Below are 19125 nucleotides of genomic sequence, written 5' to 3' on the forward strand. Positions count from 1 at the left end.
AAAACTAGACAAGTTAGAGTGAATGAAAATTAGAAACTTTTCTACATCAAAGGACACCTCCAACAGTCTTTCCTGAGTTGCCACACTTTCCTGCTTCAACAGTGCTTGGAGGAAAGAGGCACTAATCCTCCAGCCCTGCTGGCCACACAGAACCATCCCTCTGCCACCCCTCACAGTGCTCTCAGACCACCCAAAGCCCCCACTCTGCTCCAGCACTGGGCAGCCAATGCCACCTCTCCCTAACCACCACCATGACTACTGCGCCCCTCCTCATTGGTGGGCCAGAACTACCACAAGAACTCAGAAGCCACCATCACCCAGCAGATCAAGCTGAAGCATACACCTCCTGAGTCTACCTGTCCACGTCTTATGACTTTAACTGCAGTGATGTGGCTTTGAAGAACTTTGCCAAATATTTTCTTCACGAATCTCAAGAGGAGAGGGAACTTGCTGAGAAACTGAAGCTGCAGGAACAACGAGGTGACTGAGTCTTCCTTCAGAATATTAAGAAACCAGATTGCGAGGACTGGGAGAATAGGCTGAATGCAGTGGAGTGTGCATTACACTTAGAAAGCATGAATCAGTCACTACTGGAACTGCACAAACTGGCCACTGACAAAAGCAACATATACTTGTGTGACTTCATTAAGACTCATTACCTGAATGAGCAGGTGAAGTACATCAAAGAATTGAGGGACTTCAAAAGTAGCTTGTATAAGATGGGGGCTGGAAAACTTGGCATGCCAGAGTATCTCTTTGACAAACACACCCAGGGAGCCAATGATAATGACAAGTCTTAGCTGGCCTCCCATAGCCACAGGGGTGACTCCCCTGGTCACCAAACCAGTACAAGCGTGTTGAAGTTACCTTTACCTTTTCTAAAGATTTCACCAAAATATCTACTTAAATCCTTTCGTTTGTATCATTCCTTCAAATAGAGCAATTGGTAACAACCCCAACCCCCCACAAAAAAGGACAGTTTGAACAGAGTGAAAAGGCAACCCATGCGAATCACATATCTGGTAAGGGATTAATATGCATAATATATACAGAATGCCCAAAACTAAACAAAAAACAAATAACTTGATTCAAAAATGGGCAAAAGACTTGAGTAGCTATTTCTTCAAAGATGATATTCGAATGGCCAATAAGCACTTGAAAAAAAATGCTCAACATCACTGATCATTAGGGAAATGCAAATCAAAACCACAATGAGATATCACTTCATATCCATTAGGATTGCTACTATCAGAAAATCCTAAATAACAAATGTTGGCGAGGGTATAGAGAAATTGGAACCCTTGTGCACTGCTGGTGTAAGTGTATAATGATACAGTCACTGTGGAAAATGGTATCATGGTTCCTCGAAAAATTAAATATAGATTTAGCGTGTGATCCAGTAATTCCACTTCTGCGTATATATCCAAAAGAATTGTAAACAGGATCTCAAAGATATATCTGTATGATTCCATTTATCTGATATGGGGCCTGGGGACAGGGGGAAATGGGGAGTTATTATTTAAAGGGTGCAGAGTTTGTTTTGCAAGACAAAAAGAGTTCTGGAGATGGATGGTGGTGATGGTTGCTCAACTATAAGAATGTAATTAATAACACTAAACCGTGTACTTAAACATGGTTAAGATAGCAATTTTTATATTATATGTATTTTACAATAAAATTAAAAAAAAAATCAGGGCTAATTTAGGCCAAATTCAGAATGCAGATATGTAGATCTCAAGTTTCTATGTAGTTATATCAAGCAACAAATTTAACTTGCCATCTCTCTACTACCTTTCACATTCCAGGGACATATATTTTACAGTCAAGGTTCCTTATGCATTCAACAGGTGAGAGAAAATTATACTTAATCTAGCCAAACTATCTCAAGTATGATTTTAGAATAAAAGCAACGTCATGACTGCAAAGCCTCACACAATTTACATCCCAAGCATTCTTTCTCAGGAGACTACAATATGACAAAAGTCAGTCCTTAACTGCTGGTAAAAGGTATTGTATTTTTCTCTAATCTCTCCACAGAACCGATAACAAACTACCTGAGGAAGGGATGCATTTTATACTTCTATTACCCAACAGGATTTTGAGACTGTGTTCATATCATATTAGAGATTCAATAAATGTTATTTATTCTAGGGGTTATAAAGAGTGAATCTTCCACCAGCCGAGACTAGAGGAGGAAGGAAGTCACCTGGGCCATGGGGAGTTTTCGGGCTCATTTCTCTAACCATTCACTGAGCCGGCACTCCATTATCTGGTCCCACCGAATCCATCTCACTTCACCTCTAGCTTTTGCCAACATATGCCCTCCCAGATGCAATCTACTTGGCTTCTTCTTCCAGAAACGATAAATATTAATACTCTCCGCTAATTATGTTCAACCAGAGAATTACAAATTTGAGCAGTTTCTCTTGCTTGTCAAGAAACTTCTTGGGTTAGGAAAACAGCTGTGCCCCACATCCAAGGAAACATAGTCTCTGCAGTTCTACTAAGTCCAGTAGGTGGCAGTGACACTGTACAAACCTGTTCGGTCTGATCTATGTTTATTGAAAGAATCCATCTCCTTTGCCACTGAGCTTATAACATTTTTAGTGTAACTTGATGGGCCTTGTCTGTAATTTAACAATATTGGAATCAAATTCTGATACCTAATTACACAGATTAGATTTCAATTAGCACTCACTATAATTTGATTATAAGGCTTTAGCCATTCAAATGGCTAATAAGGAAACATTTAGATAATTGTAGCTGTCTGGAGTTATTACATTTGCTACCATTTTCACAGAGTGATTCATGTAAAGACTGGACAGTAAAATGTGTTTTTGTTGGTAGAGACAATGAATGATGGTTTGCTGCGGGGCGGGGGGCACTATTAGGTATTTCGCTTTTGTAGTCTGGCATTTGGGATTGTTTTTCATTAGGAGGGAAATAGGAGTGTAAGGTGCTTGCCGTTTAGCTATTTTCCAAAAAGATGTTTTTGAGTCTCCATCCACAATATTGTTTCACTTGGCAAAAGAAAAGAGGAATTAGCCAAGTTTCCTTTTCCTCTCTTTTAACTGGACTGAATTACATTCTAACTGAACAGATTATCCACATCAAAACTTACCTCTTGCACAAAGGCCCTCCTGAGTAAATGGAATCGGGGTCTCCTTTCTCATCTAATACTCTTCCCACGTGCAAACACCAGAGGGGTTTTACCCAAGTTGCTAGACCACTTGGTAAGGATATTGAGACATGCTTTAAGCATAAAAGGAATAGTTGGACTAAATGACCTTAAAGGTCACTTCAGCCCCTACCATCTAAGATTCTAGGGATCAAGAAAAAATTGTCACTGCCCAAAGAGCCCTCAGATCCTAGCAGCCCATATGCAGTGTATTTTTCTGGATGGGACAGAGGGCCTGTTCCAGGTAGGGGGGAAACTTCACCTACAGAAAGTCACCTTCTACTCTGGGTGAGCCACTAAGAGCCAATTCAAGTCTGGAAAGAAAAGTCATCAATGAAAACTCATGAGTTTTTATATCTACTACCTTGTAATTTTTACCCACAGATAACTTGATAATTTGCCAATATGGCTCAAAACTATATTCTGTTCAAGGAAACAAATGTAGCCTCTGAAGACTCAAAACCAAATTTTGAGGGAAGCTTAGAAATCTCTTTTGTTCTGCTAGAAAATATTTCCCATGTACCAATGTGAAAACATTAATCTTTATAAATATCCCTACCTTCTCAGAGGTCTACAACATAATCTTAGAGCTCAGAACTGCATCTTTTCCGTCCTATGTTTCTATGCAGGACCTAATCCAGGGTCCACAGACAACAAACAGTCAAGGACTTCACTGTGCCATACGCCCAATTCTATCCCAGGTCGTATTGTTTATGTGAGAATATAAGAAAATGCAAAACTTCCTTAGAAGCCTAGCAGTTTGTCTTTCATTGTGGTGACTATTACTTTAAAGATTTCTATATGTTTGAATATAAATTCAGTAATCTTCCAGAAAGACAAAACATCCTATCCTATCTTTTAATGTGTTACTATCTTTTTCCCCCAGTACAGGTGGTTATGGGTGGGCCAGAAAAGGCTTGACCATAAAAAGAATGTAGGCTGTCAAACTGAAGGTCTGAGCCACCGCCCAGCCCAGCCCAGCCCACCCTACGACTCATATAGGTGGGGTCAGTTTTTCCCAGAAGTGCAGACAATGTAATTCTGTTAAAAAAAAAATTTTTTGGCAGACATTGCCAGAGCAATTATCTCAGAATTTAGTGAAGAGGTCAGAATGGGGGATGGAGTAAATCACATATACGTGTAAAAGGTGGCCAAAGAAACACATTTCCCTGTATATCTGTCTCTCCAAACTGGTCTGTATTCAATTGTTTGGGGAAGCTAGCTGCTGAACAAACTCATTAGCCACTTGGTGGAGGAAACTGCTGTAACCCTTCAGTACTGGGAGATCCATAGCTCAAGTTTGGACCTAATGTTTCCTCTAACGAAAACAGTACAAATCAGTACAAAAGAAACAAAGCGATATTTTATGAAAGAATTTCCTGAATGTTGTTAAAAACCAATTCCTAAGATCCGAGCGTTATCTGTTGTCCGACTTCATTTCCTAATACTCTTCCTCTGATTCACCCTACTTCACCCACCCTGACTCCCTGCTGTTGCTCAAAGAGTGCTCCCACCTCAGGGCCTTTGCACTAACTGAACACCACCCTGACTCTTCTTCCCCTAGATGTTCGGAGAGCTCATTCTCTTCCTTCCTTCAGATCTTTTCTTCAGTATCGCATTTCTATCTTTCCAGTCAATCTACTTAAAATTTCAAAATGTCCTCCTGCCCTGACATTTCTATCCCTTTTCCCTGATTTATTTTTCTCTGTGGCACTCTAACATATATTTTCCTATTTAGTATCTTTGCGTCTCCTGCACAAGATAAGCTCTCTGAAGGCAGAGTTTTTGACTGTATCTCCAGTGCCTAGAAGAGTGTCTACAACAGTGCAAGTGTTCAAAACAGTTTTGAATGCATAAACTTCAATTCCTTATTCATACTTTCCACAAGTACACTCCAATTTACATAAAGAATATATTACTTCTAAGCAAATTAATATTATAAGGAGGGTTTCTTAGAGAATGATTACTCAAACTGGGAAACCCAGCTGCTTTCTAGAACCCTCAAGTACTTTTAAGTGTTAGAGATAAAGAAGCACATAGAATAGTGGTTCTCAAAGTGAGGTCCCTGGCCAGAAGCAATAGAGAATTTGGAATTTATAAGAAATACATCCTCAAGCCCCACCCCAGACATACTGAATTAAAATCTCTGGGGGTGGGGCTTAGCAAAGCATGTTTTAAAAGCCCTCCAGGTAACTCTAAGACTCTTGGTCAAGATGGTGGTAAATGCTGTACTCACCTCTTCCCATGACATCAAAATTACAACTAAATTATAGAACAAATACTCTTAAGAACCACCTAAAGACTAGATGAATAGAAGTCTTATAACTAAGGATGTAAAGAAGCTACATCAAGACTGGCAGGAGGAGCAGAGAAGCCAAACAGGCTGGTCCCAAACCCATGTGTGGCAGTTAAAAATCAGGAACAATATCTCATATGCAGAGGTCCCCCCCGAGGAGCAAAGGGTCTCAGCCCACACCAGGCTCAACAGCCCAGAGCACTAGTGCTGAAGAGTCCCCATAGCATCTGGCTGTGAAAATCAGCAGAGATTCTGTCTAGGTGAGATGGAAGGCTGCTGTAGACGTGGGCATCCTCTTAAAGGGCTTGTGCACAGACTACTCACAAAGGCTCATCCAAAACTCCAGAGGAGGGACAGCAGCTCAAAAAGCACCAGGGACATACAGGGAGGAACTGAATTGTCTGGCTTTAAGGCAAGGGCTGCAGGGGCAGCTCTCTCTGGTGCTGATAGGCACCATTATTCCCTTATTGAGCCCTCCCCCAACACAGCCTGCAGGTGCAGGCAGGCACCAAATCTGAGTCTCCATCAACCTAACACTGCTCCCACCCCACCCTGCTGATTCCCCAAGACCTTGCCCCACCTAACTCAGGCACCAGGCTAGAAGGAACATTTTTCAGAGGCTAATCCACACAAGTGGTCCGCCTGGACCTGCCCTGAGAACATTTCTAAAATCTCTCAAAGGTCCACAAACCCCAAAGCAGCAGCAGCTGGCCTCAGCGTTCCCTGAACCTCTTGCTAAGTAGCCCCAAGCCCAGCACTAGTGGCAGCCGGCCTTGGTTCATAGCATAACCTCTCCCAGGTGCTTCCAAGCCCAGCACAAGCAGCTACTAACCACAGGTAACTTTGTAGCTCCTACCGAGTGACCCCAGGCTGAACACAGGCAACAGCTGACTTTGGCCTCCACCAGAGCCCCTCCCCACAGGCTGCAGAACCAACATACCTGGTGGCCAGCTTCAAACCATACCAGAGCACCATCCAATTAGCACTACAAATGACACACCCAAAAGGTGGACTCGGCAGGCACCAGAAATCCACTAAAGCCAATCCACCCTATGGGGTCAGCCCTCGAACAACAGCTTGTTTACTGTTGTCATGGCCAGTCTTGACAGCCAGTCAGCCTGGAGGTCAATCCCACCCACTGATGTGCCAACAATAATCAAAGTTCAACTACAACAGTAGAGCATCCAAATCAGGTGAACAGGAAGACTGCATCTCTGGACCCCATAGGACACCTACTACATAAGGCCACTCTGCCAAGATAGAGAGACATAGCAGATCTACCTAATACATAGAAATAAACACAGGGAGGCAGCCAAACTGAGGAGATAAAAAAAACATGTCCCAAATGAAAGAACAGGACAAAACTCCAGAAAAAGAACTAAACAAAATGGAGACAAGCCATCAACCAGATATAGAGTTCAAAACACTGGTTATAAGGATGCTCAGTGAACTTAGGGGAAGAATAGATGAACTCAGTGAGAATGTACACAATGATAGAAATCATAAAAGAACCAGTCAGCAACAAAGAATACAATAACTGAAATGAAAAATACATTAGAGAAAAGAAAAAAAAACAAAAGAACAACAAAACAAACAAAATAATACATTAGAGGGAATCAACAGCAGATTAGATGAAGCAGAGGCTGAAATAAGCGATTTGGCAGACACGCAACTGGAGCAGCAAAAAGATATAAGAATTTTTAAAATGAGGATAGTTTAGGAACCTCTGGGATAAGATCAAGTGTACCAACACTCGTAACATAGAGGTACCAGAAGGAGAAGAGAGAGCAAGGAATTGAAAACCTATTTGAAGAAATAATGACTGAAAACTTCCCTAACTTGGCAAAGAAAATAGAAACACAAGTCTAGAAAGCACAGAGAGTCCTCAACAAGATGAACACAAAAGGGCCTACACCAACACACATCATAATTCAAATGCCAAAAGTTACAAACAAAGAGAGCATCTTAAAAGCATCAAGAGAAAGTAGTTTCTTACAAGGGCGCTCCCGTGGCTGTCAGCTGATTTCTCAACAGAAATTTTGCAGGCCAGAAGGGGTTGGCATGAAATATTCAAAATGATGAAAAGCAAGGATCTAAAATCAAGATTACTTTACCCAGCAAGGCTATCATTAAGACTCGAAGGACAGATAAAGAGCTTCCCAGACAAGAAAAAACTGAAGGAGTTCACCACCACCAAACCAGTATTACGAGAAAAGTTAAGGTGACTCCTTTAAGAAGAAAAAAATATATATATATGAATAAGAAAATTTCACAAAGAAGAAAGATTCTCACTGACAAAGTCAAACACATAATAAAAGCAGCGGATCAACCAACACTAAAGCTAATACAAAGGATGAAAGGCAAAAGTAGGAAGATCATAACAGTAAAGGATTATAACAGTAAAGGATATATACAAACTTACACCCGAAGTAAAAAATAATGACAAAAACATATATGTGGAGGGAGTGAATAAAAATGGTAGTACTTTTAGAATGTGTTTTGACTTAAGTGACTATCAACTTAAAATAGACTGTTATAAACATGGCTTGGTATATATGAAGCATGTGGTAACCACAAACCAAAAATCTACATGAGAGATACAAGAAGAGAAAGGAACCTAAACACAACACTACAGAAAGTCATCAAAATACAGAAGAGAGCAAAAGAAAGGAACAGAACTAAAAAAAATAATAATCAGTAAATAATAAAATGGCAATAACTACATACCTATCAATAATGACTTTAAGTGTAAATGCTTTAAATGCTCCAATCAAAAGATGAATGGATAAATAGGTGGTACATATATACGATGGACGATTATTCAGCCATAAAAGAATGAAATCGTAACCATTTGTGACAACATGGATGGACATAGAGGGTATTATGCTAAGTGAAATAATTCAGACCATATGACTTCTCTTGTAAGTGGAATCTATAAAACGAAATGCACGAACAAAACAGAAACAAACTCACAGATAACAAACTGATGGTTGCCAGAATGGGAGGGGGTTCGGGGGCTAGGTACAAAAGGGGAAGGGATTAAGAAGTACAAAATGGAAACATGGAGGAGTGAGAGACATCCACAGAAAGAAATCTAAAAAGAAATACAAAATGGCAGTTACAAAATGGTCATGGGCATGTAAAGTACAGCATAGGGAATATAGTCAATGATATTGTAATAACTATGTATGGTGTCAGATGGGTACTAGACTTAACAGAGTGATCACTTTGTAAGTTATATAAATATCTAACTACTATACTGTACAGCTGAAACTAATTTAATATTGAATGTCAACTGTAATCGAAATTTTTTTTTAAATTTTAATTAAAATTTAATAAGCCCTCCAAGTGACTCTAATGCTAGCTGAAGTTTAAGAACCAGCCACTGATAGAGGAAAGAACAGTGGGCTATTTATCTAGAGATCTGGATTCTAGTCCTGATCTTTTTAACTGTGTGACCTTCGGTACATCCCTTAACTTCATCTTCCTCCATCTGTACTTACAAAGTGAAAGAGATGCTAAATTTTTATCATATGCTTTTAATGCACTAATGGTAAATCTTTCAATCACAGCCCTTAAGAAACCCTTTCCTTAAGGGTTTTTTTTTTTTATTGTATATTTGCAAGTAATTAAACATCACATCCTAAGTAAAACTTTCTTTCAGCTTGGCCTTTTTCTTCTAGAGTTAGCCTGAATTAGTGAGCAATTCACTCAGACACACACTCTTGCCACACTTGACACTTTTACAATGACCATATTCTGGAACTTCTGACCTTTTTCAGCTTCTGGGGCAGCCGTCTTTTCTGGTTTCCCTCCCATCTCTTGGATATTCTCAGTTTCCTTTGTTGATTTCTTAGCCTCAGCTCATTTCTTAAATGCTGATGTTCCCGTCTTCATTCTTGGAACTCTACATACAATTCCTGGGTGGTGTCCACACCCTGACTTTAACTATTTCTCAAGTAAGCTGATGACTTCCAAGTATTTCATTCTCTTAGAACTTCCCACATGAAACCACCTGTCCAGGCCCCTAAAATTAAGATGTCTAAGAAAAAAACTCATCCTCTTTCCCCCAACCCACTCTTCCCCTTATTTTCCCACTAAGTAGCCCAAGTCAGAAACAGAGTTCTCAGATGCTTCTCTCTCTCCTTCATCCAATCAGTCTCCAAGACCTGCAGATCCTTGTTCTAGGATCCTTCTTTACCCATCTCTCCTTCACTCTTCAGTCACTGCCTTTAACTAGTCACCAGCTTCATGCCTAACCCACTCCAGTCTATTTGCCATACTGTCATCCAAAACACACGCTGATGACAGCTGCCATGTAAAGTACCTCAGTGGCTCTCTGGCTTTCAGAATGCTGTTCCAGCTTCTCTGCTCCGTCACATGACCATGCACCAACTCCCTCCTAACACTCTCATCTCCCTCTACCATACACCAAGCCATGTGCAACTGCTTGTTTCATACTTCTGTACTTTACCACAGACTTGACCTTCACTTGTCCTGTCCTTTCCCCCTTTCTGATTACTTGGCCCTTAAAAGCTGTCCTTGACCAACCCTCCCGGTCTGACTGAGCTTCCCCTGTTCCATGTTCCCTGAGCACTTTGTTCTTACCGCAACCATAGCTCTTATTATTCCTTACTAGAATCACTCATTTGCTTAATTATCTCCTCACCAGCCTATAAGCTCCTCGAGAGCAGGCCCATTTTATTTTCTTAGTACCTGGCACAAAATAAATGCTTAAAAACTGCTTGACAAATTAATGTTTATTTTTTCTTTATATATACTCTTCTCTTTTAAAGATCCCTTTTTTCATATTGCCCATGTGTGTCAATATCTCATATTTCCTTTATCTCATTCAGTCCTTTGACTAAACATAGCTATAGATATTTAGAGACAGACATCTGTGCTTGATCCTGGAGCAGGAACTAAGAAAAATGCATTGACCCAGGGGGAAAGCCTCTGATCACAGGTCTGGGGGTGGGAAGACATGAGAGCCTGTCTGTAGGAGCTGTGACATTTTGAAAACACCAAGTTCATTGTCACCTTGAGCTTTCTCTGCAGGGCAAAAGGGATGACAAAGGTTGGGGCTTTTGTCCTCTCTTGTGGGCAGATTTCCCCCATTGAGTTTTCCTTTTGTGGTGCCTGTGGCCACGAAGGAGGCTGCCCCAGGAACCCCCACCTATTTTTAGCCTCATTTCGACACCCTACAGACAGCAACCCTCTCATGCACATCTATGTTAATTTTCAATCCTGCTGTTGCCAATATGAATCACCCAGAGTTGGCCTGACAAATCGCTAGACCTGAAATGAGAATACGACTTGAAGTGAGAAGGCAAAGACTTCAACAATGGAAAGTTGCCAAGATGCCTGACATCTAATATGTCTAATAGGTCCCTGTGCTACTTTTATAAAAACAATTTAATGTATGTTCACATACGATGTTATTTGAATGAAGTTCTCTGTGATCAGGGTCCAAGATGTGGATGATAAACTCCTTCCCAGGATTTCCTCTTTAAGAGGAACTTATCTGAGAAATAAATTGCTCTAGATGTTGCCTGAGTCGGATAGACTACAAACCGTATATCATTCTTGGCACATCAATGGCTTTTCATTTTAAATACTGATAGGTTAGTTTGTGTGTGCTTTGTTAAACTAGGTCATACTCTTGAGTGATGATATTTTGTGTTGGAAATGCTGCTGCTCCTGAAAGTCATCAAAAATCACCTAAAAGGGCAGCTGCTGGGTCATAGCAGCTGTGCCTCTGCCAGATCCAGCCAGTCTCGTGTCCATGGGCTTCAGCCCAGCAGTCCACTGGTGGGAGTTCTGATGATCCATCACCCTGCCAGGCAACCTCTTAACCAAATAGACCAATTCAGCCTCCTTCCTCTCATCCTATGTCCCCAAAGGATTTTTGACACAGGGGATATTCTAGGCAAATGTTCATCTAATGTCTCTAAACTAGAGCTTCTGCCCCAATTTCCTTTTGACCTCTCATCCTGGGGAGCTGCAAGCCTCCAAGGACCTCAATTATCTCACACTGAGGTTTTCAGAAGGCAGAGTCTTCCTGCTTAAACTGGGTCCCACACTAGATGTTACTGGGCGGCAGTGGAAAAGGAAAGAAGAGAAGGGGGCACCATGTAGGTCTATCTATAATCTCTTCGCGCCTTACGAGCGCTCCAATCCCCTGGTGGGCCGGGTTCTATAGTGGCTCTGCTTACTCCTAATAGCCTTTATTCCACAATAGCTCCTTCCTTTGAAAATGAGAGTGATAACATCTCACTCCAAGTCAGAAGCTGGACCAGGTGAGATCAACAGAAATAAAGCAGATTAAATGAAAAGTGAGGTATTAACAGAGAAGAGTCAAAGAACAATTATATCAGGTCAAAAGAGGATACTTACGACGTAAACAGTGGACTGGATGAGGGGGACAAAGAAACCCATGTTCCCCCGCCCAACAGTTCCCACTCCACCCCATATTCTTAATGCCTAACTAGAGTTAAAAGGGGAGACGAGCAATAACTAAGCAGTGCAAGGCAATGTGTGACCACAGGCTCAATGTCCCAAGACAGACCATAAGACTTAGATTCAGAGGAGGGCGGCACGCTCCAGTGAGAGGAAGACAGGGAAGGATTCTTGGAACGTGGAAGGGTTGGTAGGCTGGCAAGGAAGTGGGAAGAAGTTGGTCCTTGGACAGGGAGGACATATCCCAGTGAAGGCCAGAGCAGCTGGAGCAGAGCGTTGCTGGGGAGATAACGCAGACTAGGAGTGGCCTAGCTGGGAAAGGTCTGACTCTGAAGGGCTTTAAATGCTGCCAGAGGAATTCAGACTCTGTCCTGCAGGCCCTGAGGTCTTGTCACAGAAAAATAACATGGTGAAAATGTGTGTTAGAAACGGTAGTGAAAGGAGATGTAATTGGATAATCGTACTTGAATTTTTAAACTATTTTTTAACCAGGTGCAAATGTTTCCATTTAAAAATGAATGAATTTTTAACACTATAGATAATATAACATAATGTGTGCCAATACTTTTGAGAAATTTTTAAACAGGAACGGTCAAACAATGTTTTAGTGTATGGTGAAGAACAGTGGGAGGGCAGCATGGGGTGATGGGTTTGAATGCTGGCTTCTGAGTGACTTAAACCTTTCTGAACCTCATATTTCTTAAAAACAGATAATGATAGCACTTAAGTAAATGGTTGTGAAGATTAAATAGAATAAAGCATATCAAGTGTCAAGTATTCAAAAAACATACATAACAAATTGAGAGGCTACTATGGTAAAACACGGCCTTCACGAAGGTGGGGGATGGTGGACATGGAAAAGGGATGGGCTGGAGTCATTTCAAAAGCAGAATGAACTGATCGGCTATGGGGATTTCAGGAGAGGGACCGCTCACAGTTTTCCCCTGGGGCTGTGATAAATGATGCACTATAGTCACATCTAAATATCTACTCTCTTTGTACACTCTCAACCCACCTTTCCTAAAATCTCCTCCTTAGAGAACATGATTCCTTAGAGAACATGATTCCTCGAAGAACAGTTATTCCACAGACAGCCTGAAGATGTCGCTACAGACAGTACATCCATACGGTGCTCATCCTGGTGTCGACTGCCATTTGTGAAGGGAAAATTCCACTGTTGCTCCTTACCTAACTCCCCTTACTCCAGGTCCTGCCCTGAATGCAGCCTCCTCTTTCTCCTGTGACTCATTATCTTTCCCTCTACCGCCCTGCTCTGATGCTCTGGCCGCCTGGAGTCGGATCTGAGCCCTTCGAGGCACAGAGCCAACGCTGACTAGGTTGTATTTGTGCTTCCCTGCTCTCATCATGTTCATACAGATTACTTACCAACAGCCATACCCATGCTGTCGCCCCAGCCACATTCCCCCTAGCCTCTTGAGTTTCCGCCAGTGAATGCAGGGGGCACCCCTCTGCCTTTTCATTTAAAGACTTGGTGATGCATTAATCTACCTCACTTTCTGAAAATATAAATGTTCTTGGTAAAATAATCCCTAAACTGTAGCCTATAAACAGCCCAGATATAGGAAATGATGAGCGTTCCTGAGCCAAGACGAGTGACTTATCCAGAGGGAATATGTCACAGTCATAGGACTGGACTCTGACAGCTGAGAACTGGTAACAAGGGAAAAATGTTCCAGGCCGATTTCCCCCTTCTCCCTTCTCATGGCTTCTGCTTGTGACCCTTCTTACTCTATTTGCTTCTGTTATTTAAAAATCGATCAAAGGATAAATTTCATAATCAATATTTTTATAGGTCTCTCCCATGCATAGCCTCAGACGTTTCAATTTTTAATATGTCTCCAAGTAATCTGGGGCTCTACTCCAGATAACAGAGGCTCTAAAAAGAAGTTTGAGAAAGACATTATCTTAGTGATCACAAGAAAGGACTAAGGATCAAGGTTCCTAAATCTTTACTCTATTTGTAATCGGAAGCAAATATTTTAGCAGCTGTGATTCTGTTAACCTTTGTCCTAAACCATTCCCCAGACCTTAGGCCATAGAGAAAAAAAAGAAACGTCCACATTCTCATACAGTTTCTGGTGGTGGATTTTGCCTCTGATGCTGAAAAGGATCATGAGTCCCTCACCTGATTATGGTGCCCAAACAGGGACCTCCTCTCATTTATGTACCATATCCAGCTGAGTTTCAGGCTTCTGTGCAGAACTGCTCCAGTGCTAAGTCACCTTATACCCTGACTAAACGCAGGATGAATTTATACCCAAGACAAAAGAGCACATATACTGACATGAAGAGGAAGCGATGTGCTGTTAAGCCTACACCCCTTCCTGATCCAACTACTCCTCCCCAAACACAACAGAACATGAACAATCTACACACCTATAGGTATTACTTGGTTACTTCCAACAAACAGTGGAAAAGGAGAGCCAGGAATTTTGGCTAGGAGTTGACACGTGCAAGGCTGTCACGTGCAGGTTTCCTCCTTCCCTGGGGGCAGGTTACCCGACTAAGCATATGGTTGAGACACTGACAGAGCAGAAACACCCCCAAAGAGATGTTTACCGAGAGAATTTTAATTAAAAGAAAAAAAGTCTTTGCAAGAAAAACCATAATTTTGTTGAACTTTTTATTCTTTTAAAGTGTAGTGTTTAACAGTTCTTTGGGGGAGGGGTAAAATTGTTTTCAGGGCTTAGAGCTTCTGATTCCAACCCTATCTGTCAGGGGCATACCAAAAACTTCCTGGATGGACATGCTCCACCCCCAGCCTCTGGTTACAGGGAGGAGCACAGACCCCGTGACACCAAGGGAGCTAAAAGCAGGTCCCTTCCCCAAAGCACCAGGAAAACATCATACATTGGCTGAAAAACAGGTTGTAATCCCAGGGCCTGTCGGCTTGATGTAGCCATAAGAAATGCATGTTATTTGGTTTTCGCAAAATTTTTAAATTTGAAAATGTTCACATCAAAATCCATTTTCTAATTTTTTTCTTTTACAATGGAATTTTTTTTAAAAAGTACTAAGTTAAAAATGCCATTTGGCAAAAATTGTCTGATCTGAGTATGAGGGACATGCTCTCTCAGGTCTAGACTGCTAACGATGCCACCATTCCCCCTTGGACTCACATGGCCAGCTTCACTCATCTGTGAAACCTGCGCAGCCCTTATGGATAGGTATTTGAGTTTGATACCCTTTAAAGCTTTGATCTCCATTAAATTGCAGGATGAAAAGAAACACATAAAGGCTTTTACAGTCTTATTTTCAGGTCACTATGAAAGAAAATCCTGACAGTTATTAGTCTGTGAAGAAATTCAGAGCTCAGGAGATCCAGGTTTTGTGGAGGATGGATGGAGGTGGCTGCCAACCACTACAGGAGGAATGAAAACTGAGCCAGGCATTGGAAGCAGAATATAAATTCAGATTGCAGGGCGGGGCTGCCCATCAGCAGGGTGCCGACTCACTTGGCCTTTAGGACTCTCATGGCTTCTCTCTCTTCCAGCCTATCTGCACTGAGATGTGGAGCCTTTCTTGGGAGTTCAATTGGCTGGCGTTAAAACAGCCTCAGTTTAATTGGCTGGGGCAACTGGCACAGGACACCCTGCCTGTGATGTTAAGAAAAGCCAAATATGTTGGACCCTTGGCTGAACTTATAGGAAAACTCCACACTGCTAGGCCACTGGGCACTTCAGTGCACATTGTGAATTTCCCACTCAAGAAGAACAGTGAAGTCCCACGCTGGTGCTCCTTTTCCCACGGGAGTGCTCTTGCCCACAGTGAAGCCCTGGAGTATCACTGGCCAACCTGTCATTCCTATGGTTATATTGAGGCACTGACATACAAAGCAGCTTTGAGGTTAACTTATTCGTTCTTTTTCCTTTTGCATTAAAAAGAAAAAAGCCAAATGACATTAAAAATTAGTTACCTAAGGTTTAACATCTTTAAAGTGGTCAAGATTAGCTAAAACGTTTGACAATTCAGTGGGGAGAACTCTAAGTGTCCAAGAGTCCACAAATGTCTTTCTAAACCAAAAATCAGTTTTGCTGTCTTCTTCTGGCCCTTCTGCTCATGTTTTCTGATTTCCAAGTATGTTCTGTGTTGCCCAAGTTGTAATGTTTGTTGATTTAAACCGTACAGAGCTATATATGATAGAGAGAAAACCTGTTCGATCACATTATTCAAAACTGTCTCCCAGGTAGCAGAAAAACAAAAGATACCTCCTTGGGGAATCCCCACCGTAAGGACAGGTCATCAAGTCTCAGCACCTCCCAAAATTTCCAAAAGCGCCCTGCCACATCAGAGAAAAACTGGACCTGACTCTTACCACTAGGTGTCACACTAAACAATCAAGAATAAAGATCACCAGGTCCTGAAGGCCATCAGGAAAATAAAGCCATTAAAGGAGGTATAAAGAAACACTCCTGAGATACTTTTCCTTATGCATGATTTTCTTTTTAATAACTATTTTAAATCTGCAGCCAAAAGTCCTCTTCTATGGCATCCTTTATTAGTGGGGCATTTACAGTTCAACATTTCTGTACTTTCTAATAGACGTGAATATCCCCAGATAGGGAAACATCTACCCTCCTAACCATTTGGAGTAGAAAATACTTTGAGTATCTTCCAGATTATAGGGTATTCAGTCTCATTTTCAAAATGTATTTTCAAAAAGTGTCAATACAACTGCTTTGGCCAAATGATTGATATGCTAGGATAGAAATTAGATAAATGGGCATGGAGTACCTAGGTAAATTTTTCTGCATTTTGGTTTCTTTTCAGGAAAATAGGAACAATACCTATCTTACAAGATTAGTTCTGAGAACGTGTTGCATAAAGTGTTGGAGTCCTTCCAAAAATTTATACTGTGAATTTCCAAGAGACATGGTCACTCTTAAGCAGAGCTATACATGCATTTGTAGCCAAGTAACACAATTTTTAAGCTGGGGAAAAAAACGAAATAGCATTCAACTCAATCTTATTATTACGAAAGCAGGTATGCCACAGCAAAGTTAATTGATCCCTCCAATTAATATGCAGTTAATTAGAGATAGACCTTGGAACTGAGATTTCCTATTTATAGTTGCTGTTCCACCTTGCGTCAAAACTTCTGTATTTGTATATCACACGCCTGCAGACACAATGGAGTCTATCTCTAGGAGGTTTTCATTTTAGCATATAATCATTGATCACTACTACCCTGAAGGTTTTCTCAATTTTACTCCCCCCCCACCCCGCCTCATTTTTTGTGTCACCTTGATTGACCCGTATTTCCTACATTAAGATATTGGTGTGGGGGAGGGGTTCAAGAGGAGGAAGGTTGGTAAGTAAAAGGCCAGTCAAGCTAAGGATGACTGCAACAATTGTCAGAAATCTCTGCAGAACTATAGAGGCCTCCTGGGGCTAAATCTGCAGAAGTTGCTTTGTTTTGCCTGGACCAATTCTAGAAGTAAATCGATTAACTTCGTGACTTGCTGGCTAGGAGGTGGGTTTGCAGAGGAAAACATAAATTCCATTTCTGTCGGAGAGACCAGAGGATGGTGAGCCTGGAGTTCCTGCACACATTGCAGGGATAAGTCCAACTGCTGCCCTCCCCCAGAGCAGGAAAGCAAAGAACCAGGAGGGGCAGGATGGGGGCAATGTTAGGACTGCTTTGAGCCTCCTGCAGTATGCCTAGCAGTTACTTTCTTAGCCATCACTGAAGGCCCAATCTTGGGTAGGGCATTACTCAATCCATTCTTCAGCCTCCTTCCTTCTCCAAAGTCTTCTGGAAAGTCGCCCAGCTCAAGTAGGCCCAAGATCCATTCTCTGCAGCAGCACAATGCAATTCAGGGAACACGACCTCAATAATTATTGTTATTGCAAGGTATCTACAACCTCTACCACAAAGATTAAAATTTTGCCCTACTTGAGAAAAGTCATGTTCACATTCAGCATTTTCCTGCATACAGAAGCAGAGTGTTTACCCCTCCCCCAGTCACCAGGATTGTTAATTCCCAGGAAATTTGAGGGTCCTCCAAGCAATTAGGTTTTTAACGCCAGAACTTTCACAACTTCTGAGAGAAGCATGAGGGAGTGCTACGAGTCCCTGCACTTGCAAACAGTCTGGTATGGATTCTCACAGAGAGAAGTTTGGGGAAACGAATCCCCACACCGGGCCATCATTTCCACTAGCGTTTTCAAAAGATCAAACAACGCAAAGGACCGGCAGGTTGGCAAACCCCAACGAGGAACCGCCCAGCAGGTCTGCGTCCTTGGAATCTCAGCAGCCAAAGACCCCAAATCCAATCGATCCTGGGAAACCCCAGAAAAAGAAGGTTTCTTGCAGAGGGACAAGATTACTGAGTGCAGACTGCAGGGAAGTACCAGGGGAGGGGGCCTTGGTGGGAGGACTTTCCAGCCACTCAGCGTTCATCAAAAAGTTCCCTGTACATGACCCCAGTGGCTCATCGCAGGGAGTTTCTCCTATGAACCCCGGCTCAGAGTTTAAGATTTCTTTTCCCCTAGCAGAAGACGGCTGGTTCTCTTTTTCTGGTCTGACTGGCTTGGAAATTCCCCGGGCCTGACCCCGCCCCTGAGAAATCCCCTGCCACGGTTTATAGGGCGCCGCGGCGGCGCTGCGGAGCCCACAACAGTTCGAGCCGGCCGTCCCTCCTGCCTGTGACACAGCGAGGAAGCGAGCGCGCAGCCCGCGACCGAGCACATCTGGAGAGCAGCGCCTGAGCGGTCACCGCACCATGTTTCAGCCCGCCGAGCACGCCCAGGACTGGGCTATGGAGGGCCCCCGGGACGCGCTCAAGAAGGAGCGGCTGCTGGACGACCGCCACGACAGCGGCCTGGACTCCATGAAGGACGAGGAGTACGAGCAGATGGTGAAGGAGCTGCGGGAGATCCGCCTCGAGCCGCAGGAGGCGCCGCGGGGCGCCGAGCCCTGGAAGCAGCAGCTCACCGAGGACGGAGACTCGTAAGTGTCGCCGGCTAGGGTGGCGGGGGTGGGTGCCGGGCCCGATGCTCGAGTCTCGGGGCCTGCGATGCGGCTGTGGACCCGGTGTGTTTGCACCGACCCCGAGACTGTGTGAAGCTGCAGGGGGGTAGGGGATCAGGTCGGTTCCCGGGGCCGCTGTTCCGCAGCTCGGCCTTGCAGCCGCGCACGGCCGTCGCCCCCCTCCTCCCCCCGTTCGGG

General features: G+C 42.8%; 1 protein-coding gene and 1 pseudogene across 1 annotated transcript in view; both read left to right on the forward strand.

Annotated features, from left to right (window-relative positions):
- Nucleotides 1-258: 258 nt before the first annotated feature.
- LOC102896531 lies at nt 259-800 on the forward strand (annotated as a pseudogene).
- Nucleotides 801-18554: 17754 nt separating this feature from the next.
- NFKBIA (NFKB inhibitor alpha) overlaps nt 18555-19125 on the forward strand; it is a 3458-nt gene continuing 2887 nt past the window's right edge. The window contains exon 1 of the mRNA XM_006913473.2: nt 18555-18906. Coding sequence (XP_006913535.1) covers nt 18680-18906 — 227 coding nt within the window. The 5' untranslated portion in view covers nt 18555-18679. The remainder of the gene's footprint in view (nt 18907-19125) is intronic.

This window comes from Pteropus alecto, unplaced genomic scaffold, assembly GCF_000325575.1.
Source record: "Pteropus alecto unplaced genomic scaffold, ASM32557v1 scaffold104, whole genome shotgun sequence".
NCBI lineage: Eukaryota > Metazoa > Chordata > Mammalia > Chiroptera > Pteropodidae > Pteropus > Pteropus alecto.